General features: G+C 44.4%; 1 protein-coding gene across 1 annotated transcript in view; it reads right to left on the bottom strand.

Annotated features, from left to right (window-relative positions):
• EZH1 (enhancer of zeste 1 polycomb repressive complex 2 subunit) overlaps positions 1–27000 on the bottom strand; it is a 97678-nt gene that overhangs the window by 28988 nt on the left and 41690 nt on the right. Inside the window, exons 9-12 of the mRNA XM_069751910.1 lie at positions 24917–25021; positions 22148–22250; positions 21794–21957; positions 21029–21120 (exon numbers count right to left, since the gene is read on the bottom strand). Coding sequence (XP_069608011.1) covers positions 21029–21120; positions 21794–21957; positions 22148–22250; positions 24917–25021 — 464 coding nt within the window. The remainder of the gene's footprint in view (positions 1–21028; positions 21121–21793; positions 21958–22147; positions 22251–24916; positions 25022–27000) is intronic.

Raw genomic sequence — 27000 nt, 5'->3', positions numbered from 1 at the left:
ATTTAACCCTCCGTCACATACAACTGATCTGACGGGCGCTTCTCTTTTACTTTCATTTCTCCTTCCTCATCAGATTGTGAGGAAACCCCCTCCCTCCAGGTAGTCTCCTGTCTCTTGAAGGTCTGTGAAACCTGATATCACAGTTGGATTTCAGAGCTTCAGGGGAGAGGATATAGCTGCACAGATCTCTCAGGCTCATTGTATGTGAATACGTCACATTCAGTAAGGTTGGTATTTTATGTTTTTATTCATCACAATAGTTTATTTAGCTTGTTTTATGAATGTATAGCACAAAATGTGAGGATATTTCATAGAAATAAGGGAGATTTTATAAAAGAAAGTGTGCTGCTCAGGCATATACAGTAGTTCCCTAACATATTCCTTCTCTTGCTTCAGATTATCTGCTGAAATGGAGAGGAAAATGTACAATTTATCCAAACAACTTGATGTTGAGGAAGTAACAAACATGCTGTTAGATGATAGAGACCTCACACTGAATGAGGATTTAGGAGAAGAAAGTGAGATTGATTCTCATGATGAGGTGGAAGAATGTGTCCTGGATTCTGAAACAGAGCAAGATGGTGACAGTGGTGAGGATGAAGAAGTTGGATCATATTATATTGGAAAAGAACTAGTACTTGGAGAGCTACGCAGGAGAAGCGTGAAAACAATCGGTATCCCCTCTCGCCTTCAAGTTGAGCTCAAAAGGTTCCGCCCAGAAGATGATGGTGAAAAGTCACCATCTGCACCACCTCACAAAAGAAGGAGATGCACCACCTGCCAAACGGAAAGCGGAACCAGAAGGCTTTCAAATTATGAATGTCTCAAATGTCATAAAGCAATTTGCCTGACACATGCAAAAATGGTGTGTAATTCTTGCTATTTGCTCTGCAGGTGTGACTTTTCTGGGGAAACCTCAGCATCTACTTCTGATTGAATATGTTTTTAATAGTACTTAAGGTACCTTAAAATTAAGTTTGTGTTCAAAAATTTTCTTTGTACATTTTTTTGAGAGAGTCGAACTGGGGACTATTTGGCGGGAGTTTTTAAAAGTTTGTATTTCATAGTTATTAGTTTTATGTTAAGTAAATGTTTTTTTTTGCAACTGATTATGTGTAGTCTCTTTTATTACATCCCTATGAAGGTCACTGATCACTTTTAGAGCACTGACATTGCAAGCATTAGATATTATAGGTATTTTTCCAGCAGGCGCCTGACAGGCACATTGTATGTGAACTCGTTAGTCCGAATATTGTATGTGACGGAGGGTTAATCTTGAAGACCTAACAGTTTTGAAAATCACGCAACCAAAATAATTTAGCTTTACACCATATAGATACAAAATCAATCCTTACTTGTGCAGAGGGACGGTCATACAGGTGCTTCCCACAAAATTAGAAAATCATCAAGAAGTTATTTTATTTCAGTTCTTCAGTACAGAAAGTGAATATACAGTCATTACAAACAGAGTGATCTATTTCAAGTCTTTATTTCTGTTGATGATTATGGCTTACAGCCAATGAAAACCCAAAAGTACCGTAATTATCTCAGTAAATTAGAATAATTAACAAAAAACACCCACAAAGGCTTCTTCAGTGTTTAAAAAGGCCCCTAAGTCTATTTCGGTAGGCTCCACAATCATGGGGAAGACTGCTGACTTGACAGATGTCAAGAAGGCAGTCATTGACACTCTCCACAAGGAGGGTAAGCCACAAATGGTCATTGCTAAATAAGCTGGCAATTCACAGAGTGTTGTATCCAAGCATATTAAAGTTGAGTGGAAGGAAAAAGTGTGGCAGAAAAAGGTGCACAAGCAACCGGGATAACCGCAGCCTTGAAAGGATTGTTAAGAAAAGGCCATTCAAAAATTTGGGAGAGATTCACAAGGAGCGGACTGCTGCTGGAGTCATTGCTTCAAGAGCCACCACATACACTATCCATGGACATGGGCTACAAGTGTCGCATTCCTTGTGTCAAGCCACTCATGACCAATAGACAAATCCAGAAGCGTCTTACCTGGGCCAAGGAAAAAAAAGAAATGGACTGTTGCTCAGTGGTCCAAGGTGTTATTTTCAGATGAAAATTATTTTTTATTTCATTTGGAAATCAAGCTCCCAGAGTCTGGAGGAAGAGTGGAGAGACACACAATCCAAGCTGCTTGAGGTCTAGTGGGAAGCTTCCACAATCAGTGATGGTTTGCGGAGGCATGTCACCTGCTGGTGTAGGTCCACTGTGTTTTATCAAGACCAAAGTCAGTGCAGCCATCTACTAGGAAATTTTAGAGCACTTCATGCTGCCGACAAGCTTTTTGGAGATGGAAATTTCATTCTCCAGTAATTGATGCAAAAGGAGCCCCAACCTAGTATGGAATGCATTTACTGAACATGCATTTCAATAGGCCAACATTTCGGATTTTAAAATCATTTTTCAAGCTGGTGTTCTAAAGTATTCTAATTTACTGAGATAATGACTTTAGGGTTTTCATTGCCTGTAAGCCATAATCATCAACATTAACAGAAATAAACACTTGAAATGTATCACTCTCTTTGTAATGACTCTACATAATATATGAGTTTCACTTTTTGTATTGAAGAACTGAAATAAATTAAACTTTTTGACAATATTCTAATTTTGTGAAAAGCACCTGTATCATTGGTGCAACCTGTGCAATAGCACAGGGGCCAAAGAGGTAAGGGGGCCATCTACCTCCAAAGCAGGTACAAATTTTCATTTTTAGGAGCTCTTTGGCTGTAAAGGGACCATATATTGTTCTTGCACAGGGGCCATTTTCTGTCTGTGTCCACCAGTGCTTGTACAGGTATATATAGTTAAACAGAATATCATAGTTTAACGCAAGAGGATAGTTTCGTGTTTTTCTGCTTTTATCTGTACAGTTTGTCCCCATTGAATATGTGCTCCATAGAAAATGCTATCCGGTGTGCATCTTGTGAGATGCATGCATGCCCTGACCAGCCATTTGTGGGTGAATATGTCTGTACTCGGTGCCAGCGAGTTACATGTTTCAAAGCCTAGGTAATGGATTTAAATGTGTAGCTTGCAACACTCAGGAGCATAGCAAACTTGGAGAGGAGTTTCGAGCTCACTAAGCTCGCGCTGGCTGGGGCCAGTGATATGGAGGCGGGTGGACATGGAGAAGAGCAGTACAGAAGTATGTAGCTGGGTAAAGGTTACAAGAGGGGGTAGGGGGAAAAGTGTCAGGGAGCTCAGTCCTGATCTGGCACAAACTAATAAATATGCCTTTTTGACTGATATTCGGAATTCAAGCCCAGGACTGAGATCACTACAGCAGGGCGTTGCTCCTAGCAACCAGGAAAACAACTGCTGTAGGAAGGATGAATGTAGGAGTTCAACAAAGACTTGACAGATGTTGGTGGTAGGGGACTCTATAATTGGGCAGACAGACAGGGTCATCTGCCGCCGAGACCGTAAATGTTGAACAGTGTGTTGTCTGCCGGGTGCTCGGGTTTGGCATATTGCGGATCGGATAGACAGACTGCTGGGTGGGGCTGGGAATAAACCCAGATGGCATGGTACACATTGGTACCAATGACAAAGTTAGAGGGAGGTAGAAGGTCCTTATAAATGATTACAGGGAACTAGGAGAGAATCTGAAGGCCAGGACCTCCAGGGTGGTGTTTTCCAACATACTGCCGGTGCCACGTGCGTCACTAGAAAGACAGCGGGAGGAGATAAATAACTGGCTTTGAATTTGGTGCAGGAAGGGTTTGGGTTCATTGAGAACTGGGCTGACTTCTGTTGGCTACAGGCTCTACGGTAGGGAAGGGTTGCACCTCAATGGTGAGGGTGCAGCTGTGCTTGGGGAAAAAATGGTCAGCCGGATGGAGGAGCTTTTAAACTAGGATCTGGGGGGGAGGGTAGTTGTGCTAAAAAAGGGGATAGATAGAGTAGGTAAAGAGTGAGACAGTTGGGGTCATTGAGGATTTAGGAGAGGAAAGGACAAGCAAGCAACATAGGAAAGTGAGAAGTAGTAATAAATGTGCTAATAGTAATAAATGTCTACTGGCAAACGAAAGAAGTCTTGCAAACAAAATTAACTAACTGGAGACCACAGAAAACGATGTGGTGGGCATTACGGAGACCTGGCTGGACGAAAGCCATGACTGGATGACAAAAATAGAAGTTTACACTACACTTAGAAAGGACAGGAAAGACAGAAAAAGGTGGAGGGTGTGTATTTTTATTAAATCTAACTTAAGACTAGTGCTCAATGACAACATTGGGGGTAGCTGCGACAATGTAGAGTCAGTATGGGTAAATGTACAATGGGACGGCAATAATGGAAAGCTGTTAATTGGAGTTTGCTAAAAGCCTCCTAATAAAGCTGAACAGGTAGAGGAGGAAATGCTGCAGCAAATAAAAAAGGCAGCAAATAATAATAAGGTCCTTATTGTGGGAGATTTTACCTATAGAAACAATCAATGGGACATAGAATCTTCTAGTTGTGCTAAAAGCTGCAAATTCTTAGCGACAATTCAGGACAATTACCTCTCTCAGCTGGTAGATGAACTGACCAGGGAAGGTAATCTGCTGGATCTGGTTTTGTTAAATAAACCAGATACAATTTCAGAATATACATGTCAGGGAGCATTAGGGATGCAGTGACCATAATATGGGAAGATTCAAAGTAATTTTCAATAAAACATTCAAAAGGGGAAATGCAAAAACCTGGCACTTTAGGAAAGCTGATTTCCACAAATTAAGGGAAGAGCTTAATCATGTAGACTTGGACCATCTCATGGTAACTGGGGATACCGAACATAAATGGGGCATGTTTAAGGATAGATTGCTAGAATCCTGTAGAAAAAGTATTGCCCTCTGGTAATAAAATGTCCAGGAATAAAACGAAACCATTATGGATAAATAAGACATTACAAAGTTTAATCAGACTAAAACAAAGGGCATTCAAAATCCTGAAAGCTAAGAATACAGAAATTGCATTTCAGGATTATAGATCTAAGTAAAAAATGTAAAAACGGTAATTAGACCTACCGGTAATTGTATTTCCAGGAATCCATCCTGACAGCACCATGGAGGACGTCCTTCTTATCCATAGTGGCACAGGAAACCATGAGAGTTTAAAAGGAACCTCGCCCTACCACCCTTCAGTGATTTTTCAAAGTAACAACTCTGGATGGATGCAAAAAGAGAATTTTATTTGAACATAACAGTCATTATACAAATGTTACTTCACATAAGTGTGCAGCGTATCTGTAAATAGGGAGAGAACTAACAGTGCTGTCAGGATGGATTCCTGGAAATACAATCAACGGTAGGTCTAATTACTGTTTTCCAGGTCACCATCTGACAGCACCATGGAGAAGTACCAAAGGAGACTTTTTGGTCCTAGGGTGGGACTACTGCATGAAGCACCTTCCTGCCAAAGGCTACCTGAGATGACACTACATCTAGTTTGTAATGTTTAGAAAAGGTACTGAAACTAGACCAGGATGCCGCCCTGCAGATCTGATGAAGCACCCCCTTTCTCTTCCCATGAAGCGGCTAGAGCCCTGGATGAATGAGCTTTAAGGCTGCCTGGGGGACTCTTTCCCTGTGCCTCATACGCTAGGCTAATGGTGGACCTAATCCATCTCGCAATGGTAGATTTTGATGCTTTTCTACCTTTATTAGGACCTCTAAAAAGGATAAATAGATTAGTATCCTGTCTCCAGGCCCTAGTTGCCTCCAAGTACTTAAGTACGGTCTCCCTAACATCCAAGTTATGATAAAATTTCTCCTTCTGGTTTTTGGGAAACTGACAAAAATGATGGAAGCACTACCTCCTGATTTATATTTGAATCTGAGACCACCTTAGGAAGAAAGCCTGGATCAAGTCTTAAGACCAGTCTATCATCAAATATTTGCAAATAGGGGTTCTGAGTGGACAGGGCCTGAAGTTCCCCTAGTCTTTTAGCCGATGTAATGGCTACTAGGAAGGCTGTTTTGAGGGAAAGATTAGCAATGTCTATATCTTCTGCTAGATCAAAAGGATTTTTGCACAACTCATTAAGGACCAGGTTAAGGTCCCAAGGTGGGACAGTTTTCCTGATTAAGGGTCTTAACCTCAGAACTGCCTTGGAAAACCGAGCTAGCCAGGGGTGGGAGGCTAGGGAAGAATAATAAAATACGCTGAGGGCTGCCACCTGAACTCTCAGAGTACTCGGTTTAAGACCTTTCTTAAATCCCTGCTGCGAAATTCAAGAATCTTCGGAATGTCAGAATGATCAAAATCAACCGTTGTGTCTGCACAAAAACTGCAGAATTTTTTCCAAATTTTTAAATAAATTGCAGAAGTTACTGGCTTCCTACTTGCTTGGAGGATGGAGATGACCCCTTCTAATTGTCCTTTTGCTTTCAGGATCTGGCGTTCAGGATCCAAGCCGCTAACTGGAGGCTGTCTGGGTTCCGATGAAGAATTGGACCCTGGAGGAGTAAATCTCTTCTCGGAAGGAGAAAAGGTTCTTCTACCGCCAACTTTTTTAGTAAGGGGAACCAGCTCCTTTTGGGCCAGAACAGAACCACTAGAATGAACTGAGCTCTGTCCTCATATATCTTCCTGAGGATTCTTGGGATTAATGCAAGAGGGGGGAAAAGCATATAACAGACCCCTGCTCCATGACAGAGAGAGCGTCTACTCCCGCTGGTCTCTCCCAAGGGTTCAGTGAATAAAAGGTTTCGACCTTCGCGTTCCGTCTGACAGCGAATAAGTCCACCTCCGGTGTTCCCCAGTGTTGACATAGCTCGCTGAAAACGTCACTGTTTAGCTCACACTCCGTAGCGGACAGTTTTTTTCTGCTCAGAAAATCTGCAACCTGGTTCTTCGAACCCTCCAGATGCACTGCTGAAATTGAGAGCACCGATCTCTCTGCCCAACTGAAGATCTGATCCACTAGATGTTGTAATTTTGGATGTCTTGGACCACTCTTGATGCCGAAGAAAGGCTACCGTTGTCGTGTTGTCCGACAGAATCTTCAGGTATTTGTTCTTTAGTAGAACTTTTGCTGAATACAGGATCTTCCAAACCGCGTGCAGTTCTCTGTGATTTGAGGAATTTTTGCTGTCTTCTGAATTCCATTGTCCCTGATAGTATTTTCCGAAGAATAGACCACCCCAACCTTGTTGGCTTGCGTCTGTGGTCAACGTAACTGCTGGAGACTGGTTCCAAGGAACGCCGACCTGGAGATTTCTGGGAACAGTCCACCAGCATAGGGATCGTCTGACTTGATGGGATAGACGGAACTCCCTGTCCATTGAGGTTGGTCTTCTGTCCCAGGAAGCGAGAACTGCCCTTTGTAACCGACGGGAATGAAACTGGCTCCGGTTGACACAGGGGATGCAGGCTGTCATTAATCCGAGGATCTTCATTGCACCCCTGATGGATACTCGACTTTTTTAAAAAATGGCGAATCCTCTTCGTTAAATCGGTCCGCTTCCTGTCTGGAAGAAAAGATTGTCTGACGTTTGAGTCTAGGATAACTCCCAGAAATTTTATTCTTGGTTTGGGTGTCAGGTCTGACTTTGACCACGTCACCACCCAATCTAATTTCTGCAGAGTGGAGATCACCAACTGACAGTCGATTTTGAGCTGCCCTATAGAGTCTGCCACTATCAGAAAATCGTCTAAATAGCGTACTATCGTGATGTCTCGATTTCTCAGATAAGCCACTATTTCTACAACAAGCTTTGTAAAAACTCTGGGCGCTGTTGCCAAACCGAATGGGAGGCAACGAAATTGGTAATGGTGGACTCTTCCTTCCTTTTCCATCGCAAATCTGAGGTATTTTTGGTGATCTGTGAAGATTGGTATGTGATGAGCACTTTTTAAGTCTAAAATGCACATTACCACGTCTTTTCCTAACAGGGGAAATTATTATTATTATTATTATTATACATTTATATTATATTATACATTATATATTATATATTATACATTATATATTATACATGTGGAACATATAGATTCCATCTTGAACCTTTTGTATTCTAGCCATCTGTTTAGGGGCTTGAGCTTTATTATAGTTCTGGATTCCCCCGAAGGTTTCCTTATAGAGAAGAGACCCGAGTAATGACCCCTTCCTATCTCCTAACCTGGAGAACCCAAGGACTTCTGGTAATCTTCCCCCACTCTATCCGGAAGTTCGACAGCCGCCCCCCTATTCTGATGGCGCCAATTCCTTCGAAATTCGGACCTAGAGGTCGAGGGACCTGAATCCCTATTTTTGTTCCTACTTTCTCCCCCTTTTTGATAGCTCCATCTCCCCTGCTTTCCCTTACCCCTATAGTCTGATCCTTGACTATAATAGGGCCTGCGAAAGGGCTGATAATTTCTACGTTTTTCCTCTGGAAACCCTTTTTTCCCCATCTGAAGCTTTTCCCAGAATATCATCAAGAATGGGTCCAAAGACTCTACCCCCTAAGAAAGGGATGGAGCACAGCTTATTTTTAGAATGAACATCACCTGACCAGTTTTTCAACCATATAGCCCTCCTAACTGCGTTTGATAAAGACTGGCCTCTAGCCTAGTGTTAGTAGAGGAATTGCTTTTATAATAGTCTCTCTAGGGGTTCTAGCTGACAACTGATCTTTCAAATCATCTACCCACAAATGTATAGCCCGCGCCACAGATGTTGCCGCTATATTTGTGCGGATTACCGCCGCTGAGCTTTCCCAGGCTCTTTTTAAGAGCCCATCCGCCTTATTAAGTTAAGAGTCCTCAAATGGAATGGTCGTTCTCTTAGAAACTTTTGCAAGAGGAATGTCAATTTTTGGGATATCTTCCCAGTCCTTGACCTCTTCATGATCGAAAGGCAGGCGGAACCTGAAGTCTCTAGGAATTGATAACCTGCTTTCAACTTCTTCTAAAATCATAGAACGAATATGGGCATTTTTTGAGGTCTGAGAACGTAGCCCTCTAAACAATTCGTCCTGAACAGTCGTAGATGCGGGTTCCTCAATCTGCATAGTCTGTTTAACCGCTCCCAGAAGCTCTTCTATATCATTAGACGAAAACAAATATTTCTTCCCTCTCTCTCGAGGATCTCTGCTTAACTCTTACTATTCCAGATCTGATTCAAAAGGACTGTCCTCAGACGACAGATCCGATTCTCTCTGCCTTTTCTTGGATCTCTGTGGATCCTGGGGGACAGACCGGATGGGCTGGGGAAATGTTAAGCCAGATATTGAGGCCTGCACCTCCTCTCTGACAATGGCTCTCATATTCATCATGAGAGAGGCCTGTTCTTCTCCCACAATACGACTGGTGCAAGACTCGCAGAGAGATTTCTGCCAGGAGTCCTTAAAGTTTATGGCACAAATGGGACATTTCTTGTACTTCTCAGACTTCTTAGCCACCGAAGAGGACAAGCCCTATAACACACAATATAAAAATGTCTCATGGGCCTATATGCTTTAGTGAAGGACTGAGGGAGCAGGCACCTGCCCGGGACTTACATCACCTGGGGCTCCTGTAGTATCTCGGGTTTTGAATTATCATCCATACTGCCGGTTAGCTGGTAACCCCCATAGCCTACACATACCTTTATGCTGTTGCCACCCTGTCCCGGACCTCCTGACGCCAAAAGGAGTAGGAGGAGAGAAGACGCTGCCCCGTGCTGCCGTCCGCGACCCGGAAGTGATGTGCGCGGCAGCCGCGAACCGGAAGTGACTCGCGCAGGAGCGCGATCCAGAAGCGAGCACCCGCCGCACTCCCAGATCCTCTGCAGACACGCCGGCCGCCTCCGATATGACCTGCGGCACTACCCCCAAATCCACTTGCTAAGGGTGCACCTTGCAGAGGCGTTCAAAATGACAGGTACATCGTTGTCCTGCGTCAAGGGTCGAGACCACCCCCAGGGAGAAGCGACCCTGAACGAGGAGCAGCGCTACACTGGTGCTGCTGAAGGACCCTATGACTTGGTGTCAGCACGGCAGAGTCTTGTAGTGGGAAGGAAGAGGCCGAGCCCCCCCGATCCTCACTCTCTGCATGGGACGGACGAACTCTCTGAAGGGTGGTAGGGGGAGGGTCCTTTTAAACTCTCGTGGTTTCCTGTCTCACTATTGATAAGAAGGATGTCTTCCATGGTGCTGTCAGGTGGTGACCTGGAAAAAGAAATTAAGCAAAGTTATCCACAGAAAAATAAATTGCCTGTAACATTAACCTCTTACTGACATCAGACGTATTAGTACGCCAATGTCAGTATCCCCCGCTTAGATGTGGGCTCCGATGGTGAGCCCACATTTTTCCGGGGACATGTCAACTGTTTAAAAAGATAGATAGGTTGTGTCTAACTAAAATGTTGGGTTTCTATGAAGAGGTAAGTGCAAGTTTGGATGTTGGTAATGCGGCCGATGTGATTTATCTGGACTCTGCAAAGAAATTTGATACAGTACCACATAACAGCCTTATACTGAAACTATACACAGGGACTGGTGGAAACTATATGCAGATGGGTAAGGAATTGGCTAAATGACAGGCAACAAAGAGCTGTCATAAATGGTATGTTCTCTAAATGGGATATAGTCAGCAGTGGGGACCACTGGTATCTGTGCTGTAGGACCTAAATTAGAGCTGGTGATCGCCGGAGGATGGGGGAGCAGCACGGAGGATTGAAAACATCAGATAGGGATTATATACATTAGTTAGGACTGCTCTATATGGGTATACCTTGACGATTGGTGGAGCAGCTTAGTATACATTTTTTTGCAAAAAAACATTTCAACTAAATAACCAGTTTTTTTTCCATCTTTTGACTAGCACTTGCTTATTACTGTGATTTTTTTTTACAACAGAGTATTTTTGACCTCACTGTGCTCTTGTGTGTCTTCAAGTTTCTTGGTGGTGTGAACATGTTCCTACAGACTTGTTCAATGTGCAAGTAGCCCATGTGTTTCAAGTTTGAAAAGTGCTGTTCTGCAAAGGTAAAGACAAAGGGCTCTCACCAGATCCAGTTTGTTTAGTGACTTGAGGATGAGAGCATGATGGACAAAAGGAAGGAAATACCATCTGCTCATTGAGGTGAAATGCTGAAATCACTTAAGGAAGAAAGGATGGAATCGGACATAAAACCACCTTGTCCTGGTGGAACACAAGGAAAGGGAAACAACAAGGGAGAACAGAGCTGTGAGTTCAGAGACTCATCTGATAGAAGTAATAGCAACCAAGAAGGTAACCTTCCAGTAGATGAACGAGACAGAATCTTCACGTAGAGGTTGAAATGGTGACTCCTGGAGGACATCACGCACCAAGTTGAGAACCCAGGTCTCCACTGGGGGTGCGGCAGGGAGGAATGGAGTGCACGACCCCTTGAATGAAGGTTGTGATCTGCAGAGGAGATGCAACATTCTTCTGAAACAGGATGGAAAGGGCAGACACTTCTCGTTAAGAGAACTGAGAGACAGGCCAGATTCCAGGCCCGACTGCAAGAAAGACAGAAAGGATGGCAGATGACAAACCATCGGGCGGTACGGTTAATTTGGCACCAGCAAAAGAAAACTCTCCAGGTAGGATGGGAGAAGAAAGAAGATTTTTGGTACTTACTGTAAAATCTCTTTTTCCCATCTCCCATGACAGCACACATGAGAGAGGGGATCCGCCCAGTCAGGACAGGAAACCTACTGAAATAAAAGGGCGGTACCTCTCCCTCGCTTCAGTTGGGTTTCCTGTCCTGAGGGAAACCCTTGTACTGAATGTACGGCGGTACGTTGATGGAAGATTCCACTCACCCACTCCTGTCCCGGCTCTGGAAGAACAGGCAGAATGCCTGTAGGCCGGCCTTCAGGGTGTGGAAGCGCCGTTCGCAGGTCCTGGGGCCTTAGCGCACGTGCGGGCGTTTGGCAGCGCAGTCCGGAGTCCTGTGGCTCTCCTGCGGCTGCCACGCCGCTCTCTTCCCCCTCTGCTGCCGCCGGCTCTGGTTTCCGGGTGCGCGGCGGTGATGCGCGCGGGGCATGCTGGGAGTAGGCGCGGCCTCGTGACGTCGCCGCTGCGCGCCGGATCCAAGATGGCGGCGCCCATGAACAAGCGCTGCGGCGTCTCAGGAATCCCCTGGCGGTCTCCGGTGGGCGCAGAGGCGGGGGAGGGGCAGTAATTGGTACCGGAGGAGGCGGTGAGCAGAGTGGATCACCCTTTAAAAGGGTGTGAATCCACAAGAAAAGTGCTCACATATACAGAGCTCCACTATGGAAGACTGTATGGAGCAACACTCAAACTCTTCACCACAGCAGCAGCAGCAGCAGCAGGAAAACTTATCAGGAGTTATGTCTGCTCACCAGCATGCTAGGAGAAGAAGCGGCAGCCGTCCGGATCGGAAATCACAGGACTCCTCAGCTTCTAGGAGAGACGTTATCCGTACTCCAGATCAGCCTCAAAAGCCGGTACCCTTGAGTGTCAGCGGGTGGTGAGTGATCTTCGTGAATGTCACATGGTGTTAATGGGCTACATATCTCTGCTTGTTTATCAGACGCCGAGGAAGGCTAGTGCCAAGTCCAAGAATAAAGAATGTGCCCTCTGCAAAGCCCCGCTAGCAGTCCAATGGCAGAAAAGCCTCTGTGCGGACTGCATTCAAAAAACTATTCAAGATGAAACCCCTGACTTTGCCGCTAGCCTCAGGGCCATGATTAGAGCAGAGGTTAAAGGGTCTTTAAAATCAGCCCTTAAAAAGAGAAGTGGCAAGGCCTTAGAGACTGTTCCAGATTCTGATACCCCTCAATCTGATGAGGAATATCAAGAAAGACCTCTGTCTCCTTGTTCATCCTCTTCTGTATTCTCGGGCTCCTCTTCGGATAGTGATGTTGGGGGCCGACCATGCTTCCTAACTGAAAACACAGATAAACTAGTTAAGTCTGTTAGGGCTACAATGGGCCTTAAGGACGAGAAGGAGTCCAGATCTGTAGAGGACGTTATGTTCGGTGGTTTGGAGGAGAAGAGGAAGCGTACCTTCCCTGTAAATAATAGAATTAAAACCCTTATAGAAAAGGAGTGGAAGAAGCCTGAAAAGTCGGGTAGTCTTCCCTCAGCTTCCAAGAGACGTTATCCTTTTGATGATAAGGATTCAGAAATATGGGACAAAGCCCCCAAAATTGATGGTGCAGTGGCCAGATCTTCTAAGAGGTCTTCCCTTCCCTTGGATGATTCAGGCATCCTTAGAGACCCTCTGGATAAAAAGGCCAATGTTTTTTTAAAACATGCCTGGGAGGCAGCCGCAGGGGGTTTAAAGCCGGCAATAGCTGGTACATGTGTTGCCCGCTCCCTTATAGTCTGGCTGCAACAATTAGAAGATCAATTAAAATCTAGAGTGCCGAGAGATGAAATTCTAGCCAATATGGCAATGGCACAAGGAGCAGCGGCCTTTATAGCGGATTCCTCAGCCGACTCTGTTAGACTTGCAGCTAGGGCAGCGGGATTGTCTAACGCGGCAAGACGTGCCTTGTGGTTGAAGGGGTGCCCAGGGGACTTACCCTCAAAAAATAGACTCTGTTCCATTCCGTGTGACGGCAAATTCCTCTTCGGTCAGAAACTGGAGGACATTTTAGAGAAAGCTGGCGACAAGAAAAAAGGTTTCCCCCGTTTTCCAGTGGATATTAGACGGCCTTATTTTCAGAGAGGAAAATTTAATAGAGGTCGCCCTCCAGGGGATAGAAGAAACTGGGATTATAGAGATAGAAAAGGATCGGGGTATATGTTTAAGGGTCCCTCCACATCCACAAAAAAGCCCCCCCCCCCAATGACGCCATGCTAGAAGTAGGGGGAAGGCTTTCTTTCTATCGTCACGCCTGGTTGAATATTTCCCCCAGTCATTGGGCGTTGAATGTTGTCAGCAACGGACTAAAAATAAAGTTTATCCATCCACCTCGACAGACTTTTGTGTTAACACCTTGCAGGAAGCTTCCAGAAGAACAACTAGCTCTGGAAACAGAGGTATTGGGGCTAGTTCTAAAAAAGGTCCTAGTAGAAGTTCCAAAAGTAGAGGAAGGAGAAGGGTTTTATTCCCCTCTCTTCTTGATACGAAAACCAGATGGCTCACTAAGGACTATTGTCAACCTAAAAAAACTGAATCGGTCAATACAAAATTACTCCTTCAAGATGGAGTCGGTAAGCTCAGCAATAAAAATGCTGTTTCCAGACTGCTTCATGGCAGCTATAGACTAAAAGGACGCGTACTACCATGTCCCAATTCATCAAGACTATCAAAAATTTCTGAGAGTAGCGCTGTTCGTCCAAGGTCAGCTCAAACACTACCAGTATGCTGCCCTTCCATTTGGTCTATCAATAGCGCCAAGGATATTTACAAAGTTAATGTCAGAGGTCATGTCCTTCCTCCGTTCCCGGGACATAGTCATCGTTCCGTACCTAGACGACTTCCCAATAATAGGCAGAACAGTGGATCACTGTCTTGCGCAGATAGAAGAAGTGACTACGACCCTAGCAGTATTAGGTTGGGAAGTAAATGTCGCCAAGTCAAGATTAACACCGGTGAAGGTTCAATCCTTCCTGGGGTTGGTTCTGGACTCCACGCGTCAACTCTGTCTCCTGCCGGAGAACAAAATATCAAAAATACAAAGTCTTGTGGAATTGGCGATACATCACCCTGTAATGACACTGAGAAAGGCAATGTCCCTGCTAGGGTCACTAACATCCTGTATTCCTGCTGTAAAATAGGCACAACTTCACCTGAGGCAATTACAGTGGGAGGTCCTGTCAACACAGAGGTTGTTAGAAGGGCATTTAGAGGGAAAAATTCACCTCTCAATACGCGTCAGAGATTCCCTAGTCTGGTGGTCAGTAAGGGATCACTTGAGCTCAGGGGTTCAGTGGCTGACTCCAATAGAGGATGTGATCACAACAGACGCGAGTGGTACAGGATGGGGTGCACATCTGAGGTCCCTTTCCGTTCAGGGGTCCTGGTCCCATACAGAAAAACTTCAAACATCCAATATAAGAGAGTTATGGGCTGTAGAAAGGGCAGTAAAACATTTCCTCCCAATTCTTCAGGGTCGTCATACCAGAGTAATGTCCGACAATTACGCGGTAGTAGCATATATCAACCATCAGGGGGGAACGAGATCCTTTTCACTCATGAAAGCAACATCGGCGCTCCTTCAGTTAGCAGAATCTCACCTACTGTCCATCACAGCTCTACACATAAAGGGGGTCAAAAACACGAAGGCGGACTACTTAAGTCGAAAAAAGCTAAGACAGGGAGAATGGTCACTGAATCCCAGGGTATTCCGACAAATAGTACAGGCCTGGGGAGAACCAGTAATAGACTTGTTTGCCACGCTTCAAAACAGGAAGGTGAAGAGGTTCTGTTCGCTAGACCCGAGGGGGAACCCGGTTGCAGTAGATGCCCTCCGCATTCCATGGAAGTTCAGCCTCGCTTACGTGTTTCCCCCAATAGCGTTAATACCGGTTGTAGTGAGGAAGATCAGGTCGGAGCAGGCAAGAGTGATTCTGATTGCTCCATTCTGGCCGAAAAGGCCATGGTTTTCTCTCTTAAGACAAATGTCAGTAACCGATCCATGGATCCTACCAGAGGTCCCGGACCTGCTTACCCAGGGTCCAGTATGCCACTCTCAAGTGAAGGGCTTCCATCTGGCAGCCTGGAATTTGAGAGGGCATTGAGCCCTCTAACTGAGCCGACAGGGATTCTCGCCAGGGTTAGTCTCCACCCTGTTGAAAAGCAGGAAGCCGGTTACATCAAGAATTTATGGTAGGACATGGAAGAGATTTCTAGAGTTTTTAGGACAACCTTTGACAGACGAGGCTCCTGTGGGTGCTATTTTAGAGTTTCTGCAAGCAGGCTTACAGCTAGGACTGGCTACCAATACACTTAAGGTTCAAGTGTCAGCATTAGGAGCTTTATATCATTGCAATTTAGCCTCCAATAAATGGGTTGCTCGGTTCATTAGATCATGTAGTAGGTCTAGACCTGTAGTAATTCAAAAAATTCCTCCCTGGGATTTAAATCTCTTTTTAGATGCTCTAACTAAGAAACCTTTTGAGCCCTTGCAAGAATTATCAATAAAATTTCTTACTTTAAAAACAGTGCTATTGGTAGCCTTGACGTCTGCACGTAGAGTGAGTGACTTACAAGCCCTGTCTGTTTGTCCTCCATACACTCAGATATATGACGACAGGGTGGTTCTAAGACCAGACCCGGCTTACCTACCTAAGGTAGTCCTTAAATTTCATAGGAGTCAGGAAATTGTATTACCCTCTTTTTGTGCTAATCCAAAAAATCCAGGTGAGGAGAGGTTTCACACTCTTGATGTAAGAAGGTCTATGTTGCAGTACATATCCTTGACTAGTCAGTGGAGGAAGGATCAGTCTCTGTTTGTAGCCTTCCAGGGTAGCAGGAAAGGTCATGGGGTGTCCAAAGGTACTATTGCCAGATGGATTAGGGAGGCCATTAGCTTATCCTATACTGCATGTGGCGTTCCGATCCCTGATGGCATCAAGGCTCACTCCACCAGGGCCGTGGCTACTTCCTGGGCACAAAAAGCAGAGGTATCGCTTGATCAGATATGTAAGGCTGCTACCTGGTCCTCACCATCTACCTTCTTTAAACACTACCGACTAGATCTATCCTCCTCTACTGACCTTACCTTTGGTAGAAGGGTGCTGCAAGCGGTGGTCCCTCCCTAAGGTGTTCCTTTCTCCAAAAATCTCTCATGTGTGCTGTCATGGGAGACGGGAAAACACCAAGGTTACTTACTGGTAGCCGGTTTTTCCGGAGCCCATGACAGCACCTGTATATTCCCTCCCTTTTTTCACCCTTCGGTGTGCACTTTTAGTTGGGTGTTTTTGTTATTATTATAATGTGGTGGTGGATTACCATGTGTACTAACCAAGGAGGCCTCTCATGCTCTGAAAACCAACTGAAGCGAGGGAGAGGTACCGCCCTTTTATTTCAGTAGGTTTCCTGTCCTGACTGGGCAGATCCCCTCTCTCATGTGTGCTGTCATGGGCTCCGGAAAAACCGGCTACCAGTAAGTAACCTTGGTGTTTTTCGGAGCCTTCATTGGGGGACATAGGAAACCATGGGTGTAATGCTGTCACTGGGAGGTTGACACTATGCAAAAAATTTAGCTCTTCCCCAGCAGTATATACCCACCAACTGGCACAAAGCTAGTCAGTTAGTGAGAAAGTAGTAGGAGAAGCAACGTGAACATAACAGATATAACAAACCATAACAGAACCCAATACAACAGTAAAGGGAGGGCAGTGTCCACCAATGAAGACTCTGAGAAAGCTTTTAAGTTAAGTACCCAAAATCTCCATTTCTCTATCGGTTCATTGGGGGACACAGTATAACACTGAATATCCAAAAGATATATAAAAATAAAAAATGTAATACCCTCAAGTCAGAGCTTGGGCCACTGCAGATTGCAGGACCTTTCTACTGAGGTTCACATCCGATGAGGCGTAGGTGTGAACCTTGTGGATCTTGGCAAAAGTATGAATGCAGGAGCATGTAGCAGCTTTCATAAAGCTGCAAGGCCGATGTCTGGTGGTGAACTGCCCAGGAAGCCCCCACTGTGCGGGTAGACTGTGCCGTGACCTGAAATGGGCACTCCCTTAGTCGGTAAACTTCCAAAATGGCAGACCTGACCCAATGGGTAATGGTAGACCTGGAAGCAGGGAGATACAGAAGCAGGGAGACCCTTCCGTGGACTTTGGGGATGATTGACAGAGAATCCGTATGTCTGAAAGGTGGTATCCTGGAATGTTAAGCACAGAGGGCTCTTACCAGATCCAGTTTGTTTAGTGACCGAAAACCCGCCTATCAGAGGTAATGACAACCAGGAAGGCAACTTTCCAAGAAAGAAATGTTGGAGAGAATTCACGCAGTTGTTGAAATGGAGACTCATGGAGAACGTCGAGCACTAGGTTAAGTTCCCAGGGTTCTACTGGGGGTAGATGGAATAGACGTCCCCTTGAATGAATGAAAGTCCTTAGCCGAGATGGAAGATTCCTTTAAAAAAGGATAGAAAGGGACAGTCTGGATTCCAAACCCAACTGTAAAAAGGAAAAATTGTAGGGCAGATGAAAAATCATCAGAGCAATCCGATTAGTTTCACACCAACAGAAGGTTTTCCAGATAAGGTGGTAAATGTTGCTTTGATCATGGTTTGAACGACCTGATCAGAGAAACCAGCAGACCTCAAAACTGTAGCTTCAACAGCCATGCCATTAAATTGAGCGACTGAGAATTTTGGTGGAAGAGGGGCCCCTGCGATAAAAGGTCTGGAAGATCCAGGAGTTTCCACAGAGTGTCCGCGAGCAGATTGATTACCTTTGCATACCAGGGTCTTCTGGGCCAGTCCGGAGTAACAAGTATGTTGGATATTCCCTCCGCCTTGATATTTTTGGCTACCCTGGGGATTAGCAGTAGAAGTGAAAAACAGGTATAGGAGGGAGAAATGTGCTCAGGGAATCGCTAGTGCATCGGCTCTGATTGCTAGCTGGTTATGGGATCTGGATATGAACCAAGGAAACTTGTGGTTCAGACTGGGCGTTATTAGGTCGACGTCTGAAGTCCCTATCTGAAACAGATCCTGTGAAAAGACTGATGGATTCAGTGACCATTCACCGGCTGTGAGACTTTCCCGGTTGAAAAAAGTCTGCGACCCAATTGTTCACTCCTGGGGTGTGTGTACTGCTGAAATTGCCGGAACATTCTGCTTGGCCCAGGATCCCAGCGACCTCCGACATCACTGTTTGGCTTCGAGTTCCCCCTTGGTAATAGATGTACGTCATCGCCGGACTGGACTCAAATCGGATTATCATAGAGGAGTTTCTTCCAGTGGAGCAGAGCAAGAATGATTGCCCCAAGTTCCAGAATGTTAATTGGAAGAGATGATTCCTGAGCGGTCCATCGGCCCAGGACTGTTAAGTCTTGAAAGACTGCTCCCGAACCGAGCACCTGTTGTTAAAAGAGGTAGAAATGATCCTCGGAGATGAACTAAAGGAGACGACTCACCATTTCCAGGGACTTATTTATCCACAGGGGAAGTTTGACAATTCGGGGAGCCGATCGACCTGTTACATCTTGCTAGAAGAAAGAGTTGAAGAGGGCATGTGTGAAATTGAGCTAACTGAACTGCTTCCATTGAAGCAAACATCTTGCTTAGTATGCTCAAGCAGAAGCAGAGGGGACAAGGTGATGGACCTCAGAGAATGAATCCCTCGCGTTAGCATCGAGTACTTTTCCTCAGGCAGGAAAACTTTTGCTCAAGCGGTGTTGCACAGCATTCCCATAAAAACAATTTATTGGACAGGGATCAGAGACAATTTCGTGGTGTTGAAAATCCAGCCCAGAAGAGAGAGGGTGTCAATTCTGTAGACTGTCGTTACATGCTGAGGGGAATGCGGCCTTAATGAGAATGTCGTCCAAATAGGGTGTGACGACAATGCCCCTGCTGAAAAAAAATATTCTATCTTGTAACCGCAGGAGACGTCGTCCCAGACCCTGGCGTCGTCAACTAAGAAGAGCCAATCGTCTACAAACTGAAGGAGACGGCCACCCACCCTGAGAGAGTCTTCTGAGGTGGGAGCCACCCGTCATGCCGAGGAGAATCTGTTGGAGCTGGTTCTGGATGGCCGGCATTAGCGAGTTCTTGGATACCAGGAGGGGGTTGGCTTGAAGGAAGGTGTCTTCTGCTGGCGTACTAGAGACTTGTTTTTGTCGGACATTGTTCTGGGACGAAACCTCCAAAAGGAATGAAATGGGACTGTGGGATAGAGAGGTTATTTGGCCCTCTGTTGGGGAGGTGAAGTGCACTTACCCGCCATTGTGATGGATAATATTCTATCTAGTTCCTCTCTGAAATGTCGAGAACCCTTGGAAAGGTAGGCCAGTCAGGGACTTTTTTGATACGGAGTCTGTGCTCCATGCCTTCAGCTATAATAACCTGTGGATAGTAATGATGTTGCCGACTGCCGGGGCTGAACAGGCAGCTGCATCAAGAGAAGCGGACAGGAGGTACTTCACTGCGTGCGCAACTTGGTCCGCTAGGTTGGCAGGAGTAGCGTCCGCAAGAACACCCTGGCAGAGATGTCTCATCCAGGCCAAAACTGCCTTGGCCACTCATGTAGCAACAAATGACGGACAGAGGGCTGACTTGGCGAGATATTCAGAGTGTCTGTCAGAGGGCTCCTTTAAGGAAGAACCAATGGAAAGAAGGACAATGGCGGGGGGGAGGGGCAGAGTTACACAATTCCACTCTGTTGCCCAAAATCACAAGTTACAGGTACAAATAAACATCATTACTAAAACACAACAAAACCTAAAAAGGTAGAAACAGGGCTGCCTCCTACTGACACTAAGCTAAAACTGATTAGCTGCGTGCCAGTTTGGTGTTTGGCAGTATACCACCCCATGGTTTCCGGTGTCCCACAAAGTAGAAATAGAGAAATTGGGCACATGCTGGCACAGCTGTGGTCACACTGTACACAGGCTCTGGAGCTATATAACATATTACTGGTCTTAGGGGGAAAGTGATAGATGTTCTTATTTTGTCCATGTGGGCAATTTTCCAAGTGGGCAACTGCCCGTATGGGCATTCATAGCTGTGGTCTTTTTCCTGTGGAAATTTTTCTGGTCATCGTTTTGTACATTGCAATGTTCTAGCCATTTGAACAGTAGAACTTAATGAGACCTGATAACTGTCTGCCTTAAAATCAACCACCAGCAATACTGACTATATTTATACACCGCAGAAAAAAGCTGACACAAAATTATCTCCTAGGATCACTGCAAAGTTAATAATTTCAGGAAGAACAAGTTGCGAGATAGACTTTGTGATACATTGGCAAAACCTAGGATGTAAAGGCATCTTCTTACCCATTTACAGAAGAAACCCGACTATGAGCAATATCTTTTGTGATTCCATAAGAACACATTACAGGCAGACTAGAAACCACCATCTTACTCCAATATTATGCGGCATTTATAGAAGAAAATGTGGAAGTGTAAAAGAAATAAAAACCCACCAGCCACAAGAAGCACTGACTCCCGCATGGTTCAGTCTCAATCTTAATTTCTCGGTTCCTTCTTCTACACACACTTGGACTTGCATGAAATGCTGAAGAGAAAAAGAATAACGAGGGTTATATTCTTCATATATCAATAGTTTGTGCATTACATCAATGTCCTGCTATGTGGTTCATTGCATTTACATATAGAGCAAAAGAGAACAAATGAACCCAGCGTCAATCACTGCGGTTTATGTCACCAAGCTACAGGGTAGAAAATGCTGATTTATCATGAATAATAACCAATTTCTTCATCACATGTAGTGGGATGGCATAATAAAGCTGGCCACACATACATAGCCAAGCATGCATGTTTATATCAGGTGGTAAAGGGGGAGAACGTAATGCCACCTGACCTAATAGAGTCATTATTGGTGGCTTAGGCAGACTTTACGGCTTTGGGTTGGCCTGCCCAACACCTAGGACCGATGAAACATTTGCCTAGACCCCGCTCTGTACCAATAACAAAGAAATCTATAACATAAGAAAAACATGGAAATCACATTGTAAGATATTAAAGGGGGCCATCCAATACAATAATCATGATTACCTATCCTTAGGATAGGTCATCAATATAAGATGGTCAGCGAGAAGCTGTTACCCACTCCTGGAGTGGCTGGATGTACAGTGTTTGGAATACGGTATTTCCTTTAAATCTCATAACTTCACTAAGGTTTGATATTGCAAGTATAAAAGAGGAGATACAGAAGTAAGGCTACTTACGGTGCAAGAAACAGTCATATTTGAAGCAGCGGCGGCAGAACAGAGTATGAAAGGAGTGCAAGGACTGCTCTCGTGGCACAGATTTTGCCAAAGGTCCATCAATATTTGGAGTGCATTGTGGTGGAAGTGTGTTGGGGTCTGTTTCCGCTGTCAACTCTTTGTATCTGAACAAATATTTACACACAAAAACAATTTAATTGACTTTATTGGCTAAAATTGAGTCCAGGTCAACCTGTGAGTACACCGATATACTGTCCGTGTTCTAGTAGGACATAAGGCTCTTTAACCAATTACGCATTTTCGGATTCCAGTATATTCCAAATTGCACAAACATTAAATTCTTGCATCATTTACCTATTCCTGACTTCTTCTGGAAAACCTCTCTCTGGAAAGACAGCAGAGATGGCGCTGAAGATCAGATCACTTGGCAGCGGCCTTGTAACATTTCTCTTGCTGCCTACAACAAAGACATCCCAATAAATAATAATTACTGGTATTATTATTATTTATTGTTATAGCGCCATTTATTCCATGGCGCTTTACATGTGAGGAGGGGTATACATAATAAAAACAAATACAATAATCTTAAACAATACAAGTCATAACTGGTACAGGAGGAGAGAGGACCCTGCCCCCGAAGGCTCACAATCTACAATGGATGGGTGAGAATACAGTAGGCGAGGGTAGAGCTGGTCGTGCAGCGGTTTGGTCAATCGGTGGTTATTGCAGGTTGTAGGCTTGTCGGAAAATAAAATAAAATACACCATTTTACAAGTAAAACCTACTTGCTTTATCAAGAAGGGATGCGAAAGGATGAAGGGCATGACTTAACCCCCAACACACCCATTACATGGCCCAGTGCACCAATGATCTAACATCACCCGGTAATTGACATATATTCTGCTTATATCTTTTGTCCTACCACTATCTGTATTTGCATATCTGACCATTGTATATGTGTCTTGTCTAGTGTTCCTTTAAGGCAATTAAATCTATAATTTAACCTTGGGCTGCTCTTTTATCTCAATCCATGAATCCATAGTAAAAACATGCGAAATGGAACCCAAAGTGCATCTAATCTTCCGCCATATGTAACAGATTCAACTTTTAATACTGGATCCATTATTATTATTATAGCGCCATTTATTCCATGGCACTTCACATGTGAGGAGGGGTATACATAATAAAAACAAGTACAATAATCTTAAACAATACAAGTCATAACTGGTACAGGAGGAGAGAGGACCCTGCCCACGAGGGCTCAGTCTACAGGGGATGGGTGAGGATGCAGTAGGTGAGGATAGAGCTGGTCGTGCAGCGGTTTGGTCGATCGGTGGTTACTGCAGGTTGTAGGCTTGTCGGAAGAGGTAGGTCTTCAGGTTCTTTTTGAAGGTTTCAATGGTAGGCGAGAGTCTGATATGTTGTGGTAGAGGGTTCCAGAGTAGGGGTGATACGCGAGAGAAATCTTGTATGCGATTGTAGGAAGAGGAGATAAGAGGGGAGTAGAGAAGGAGATCTTGTGATGATCGGAGGTTGCGTGTAGGTAAGTACTGGGAGACGAGGTCACAGATGTATGGAGGAGACAGGTTGTAGATGACTTTGTATGTCATGGTTAGGGTTTTGTACTGGAGTCTCTGGGCAATGGGGAGCCAATGAAGGGATTGACAGAGGGGAGAAGCTGGGGAAATAATAATAATGCTTCCAAATGTCAATGTATATGTCCGGCCTCAAGAGAATGTGATGAAAGGTTACCCACAGATATCATTGCAGCGTTTAGACTATGTTCTAAACATTTAAAAATGATTAACACACATCTGGACTTTATGGACCAAGCAAAGACGGTGACCTCCAAACTGGCCACGAATCTGCTAACTAGAAATCATAGCCCTTTATGAAGCTGTCGAGTTCAGGTAGGGAGCGTGAAACACGAATGCGTGAAAAACAGCCTTAATGATATTTCTCAGAGTCACAACTGTTGGATTTAAGAAATTTTTTTAAACTTGTAAAAAGAGATAATACAAAGAAAAAAGACAAATATAACAAACACACAGATTCTTGTAGACTTAGACCATGTTCACACATTGCATTTTTGCTGTGTTTATTTTACGTCACATTTAATCTGCTTACAAAAAGCAGGTTTAGCTTAGTTTTTACTGTGTTTTTGCTGCGTTTTTGTTAGAGTACATTTGTCTCTTGCGCATGCTGATCAAGTTTAATGCATAAAAAAAATCTGATTCAACTTCCTTAGGTTTTGCCCCAAAACACAGCAAAATATGATATCTGCATTTTTTGCAGCATTTTTGCACTACCCATTGCTTTCAATGGCTGAAAAAACACTGAAAAAAAATGCTGAATTTTGCAAAAATGTATCTCTTTGACAAAACAGTCAGAAAAAAAACCAATGTGTGCATGAGATTTCTGAACACTAAGACTTTGCTGGTTGTAGAAAATGCAGCTGAAAAAATTTGCATTAAAAAAACGCTGCAAAAACGCAACATGTGAACATAGCCTTAATGGAATTTCTGCATTCTACGTGACTGCAGAAACTTTGAGGATTGTCCAGGACAAGCGCTGGGGGTGGGGGGCGCGTGACAGCAAGTATGTTATTACATAAATGCAGTCACACGGCGACTAGATGGGAGCAGCCTCGTTTAATAAAAGTGAACTGAATGAAGCCGAACTTGTCTAGTTGGAATGTGGCTGGAAGCGTGCAAACCGCATACTTGCTGTTACATGACTGCCTGCTCCCGACGCGCAATGTGAAGATTCACAAGTCTGCGGCCAGACAAGTGCCAGTCTCTTGCATTTCTTGACCAGCAGATCCTCTATTGTTAATAATTAACACAAGTAAATGAGGATTGTCTATTATTACGTCTTTTCTATTTCAATCAGATCATTTTTATTACGTTGTCGTTAGCACAAAGAAAAAGAAAAAAAAAACCACATTACAACAAAACCCCACGTTTTATGTTGTCACACTCTTCGCTTTCTCAATGATAACACCGCACATCAGTGACTCTCATTATAAAAGGCATAATGGACACTTTTACCTTGGTGTACAGTGAGTTTTATGTATGTACAAATCAGGCCCATAAAGAATAAAATATAATTATTGTCTCTCACCTCTTGTTTTGCCCTGAGTAGAGGCTTTCCCGTCTTCGTCTGCTTTGTTTTCTGCCTGGCCTTTAGCTGGAGCAGAAATACTTCCTGGGCTCATCTGGACCTCACCTGCACATGAGAAAGAAACAAGTAAAAATATCATGTGCTTTAAAAAAACAAAAAAAAAAAAAAACAAACACCTGACTAATTTGCGCTCTATGTTCTGCAAAATGTAGAGGTTTATGATTTCCCAGAAATAACTTTAATGAGAGTATATTAAAAACGGCATCAATTTACCCATGTGTAACCAAAACTTAAAACGAGTTGCCAGTTTAAACTAATATCCTTAATTAACAATTTACTAATACATTTCAATAATCAAAGGTGCCCTGTTAAAAGATTACCTGCTTTAGGTTCAACTGGTACACTTCCATTTGTGGCTAACATACAAGATCATTTCCGCTGTTGGTACGTCATCAGTGCTGTTAAATGAGAGACAGCCCCCTTCTCTAACAGTATAGCTGATAGTGTAGATAGAAATGGGGGCTTGCACGGCTCCTGAAATGAGCGGTCCGCTAGTCCCCTCCATGCACAGCACTTATGGTGTAACAACCCAGGAAATGCTCCAGTGTCCAGCACAAGGTGGAATTAGTCATGCGGGACTATAGTGGATAGCTTAACATTAATAAAATTAAACAAAACTAATAAAGCAAACAAACAGCAAAAAGTATATACTGTCCTAAGACACTGATATATAGAGAAATGAGGAAAGAAAAAAAATGCAAGACAGAGAATAAAATATAACAAATCTTCATTGAAAAAGTGCAGCATAAATATACACCCAACAACCTGGGACAAGGACAAACAATTTGTAAACATATATACAGTAACCAGCCAGCTGAAAAATATAAAAAGTGTATATATATTATGCAAACACACACACACACACACACACACACGTATGTATGAGTAGATATGAAAGTTGAATAAGTATATCAATGAACAGGGGCAAAATTGCCAGTGTATAAATAAAAAATGTGTAAAAGAATTCAGCTAGCTGAATGAATACTGACAATATGGATGCAAACAATGAGGTTCATAAATATATCACTTATTAAAGGGCCACTGTCACCCCCTCCAGCCGTTATAAACTAAAAGAGCCACCTTGTGCAGCAGTAAGTGCATGGAGGCGGGACTGAAGCCTCCTCTTAGAAGCGCCCAACTGCCGTCAGTCATCTCTTGTGTAGATTTTCGCCACCCCCTCAGCACTGTTATTGTGTTAATTCCGGCGCCTGCGCTCTGCTCTTCTGCCTTGTGCAGGTGCATAGAGCATTTGCCGTCCTAGCGCTGGTGCCGGGTTCTGTTCTGCGCCTGTGCGGGCAGTGCGGCCAGCCTGTTACTGAATCCCCGCCCCGCATGGTGTTAAGTAGGGTTGAGCGACCTTGACCTTTTTAGAGTCGAGCCGTGTTTCGCGAAACCCGACTATCTTAGAAGTCGAGTCGAGTGGAATCGGCCGATTATCGCGAAAAGTCGGGTATCGCCCGAAACACGAAACCCAATGCAAGTCAATGGGGGAGCATAGTCGGCAGTGAGTGGAGGCCAGGAAAACACCTACACTGCCCATTTTAATGGCAAAAACATCCATTCTTGTTAAAGAAGCTTGTCAATCGTAATTTACCTTATAATAATTGGAAGGCATTTGAAATTGGGGGTCATTTGGCTAAAGTTGTGGGGGGTAGGGCTGGTTCAAGTAATTAGTGGGCCCAGTAAATCTGGACCACGTCACGGCAGTGGAGCAGGGAGAGGTAAGTATTTAAACTTTGCAAGTGCTGTGATCCTGAGCAAGCAGGGGGGGCCCACTCGTTGGCATTGGCACTGGCACAGGGCCCCTCAAAGTACAGCGGTGTGTTTGCACGGCGGGGGCGCCTCCCACCGGCAGCAACACTTTTGCGTACTATGAGAGGCCCTGTGCCAGTGACGTCGCCAACTAGTATTCCTCCCCCCACCTGATGAAGGAACCTGCACTTTCATCTGCACCTTCCTCTTTGTCCCGTGTAAGGTGGTATGGTATGCGGGAAGAGGAACCTGACTTTCAGCAGGGTCACAAT

The sequence above is a fragment of the Ranitomeya imitator genome, chromosome 2 (assembly GCF_032444005.1).
Source record: "Ranitomeya imitator isolate aRanImi1 chromosome 2, aRanImi1.pri, whole genome shotgun sequence".
Classification (NCBI taxonomy): domain Eukaryota; kingdom Metazoa; phylum Chordata; class Amphibia; order Anura; family Dendrobatidae; genus Ranitomeya; species Ranitomeya imitator.
This window is presented reverse-complemented; position numbering and strand designations above follow the sequence as displayed.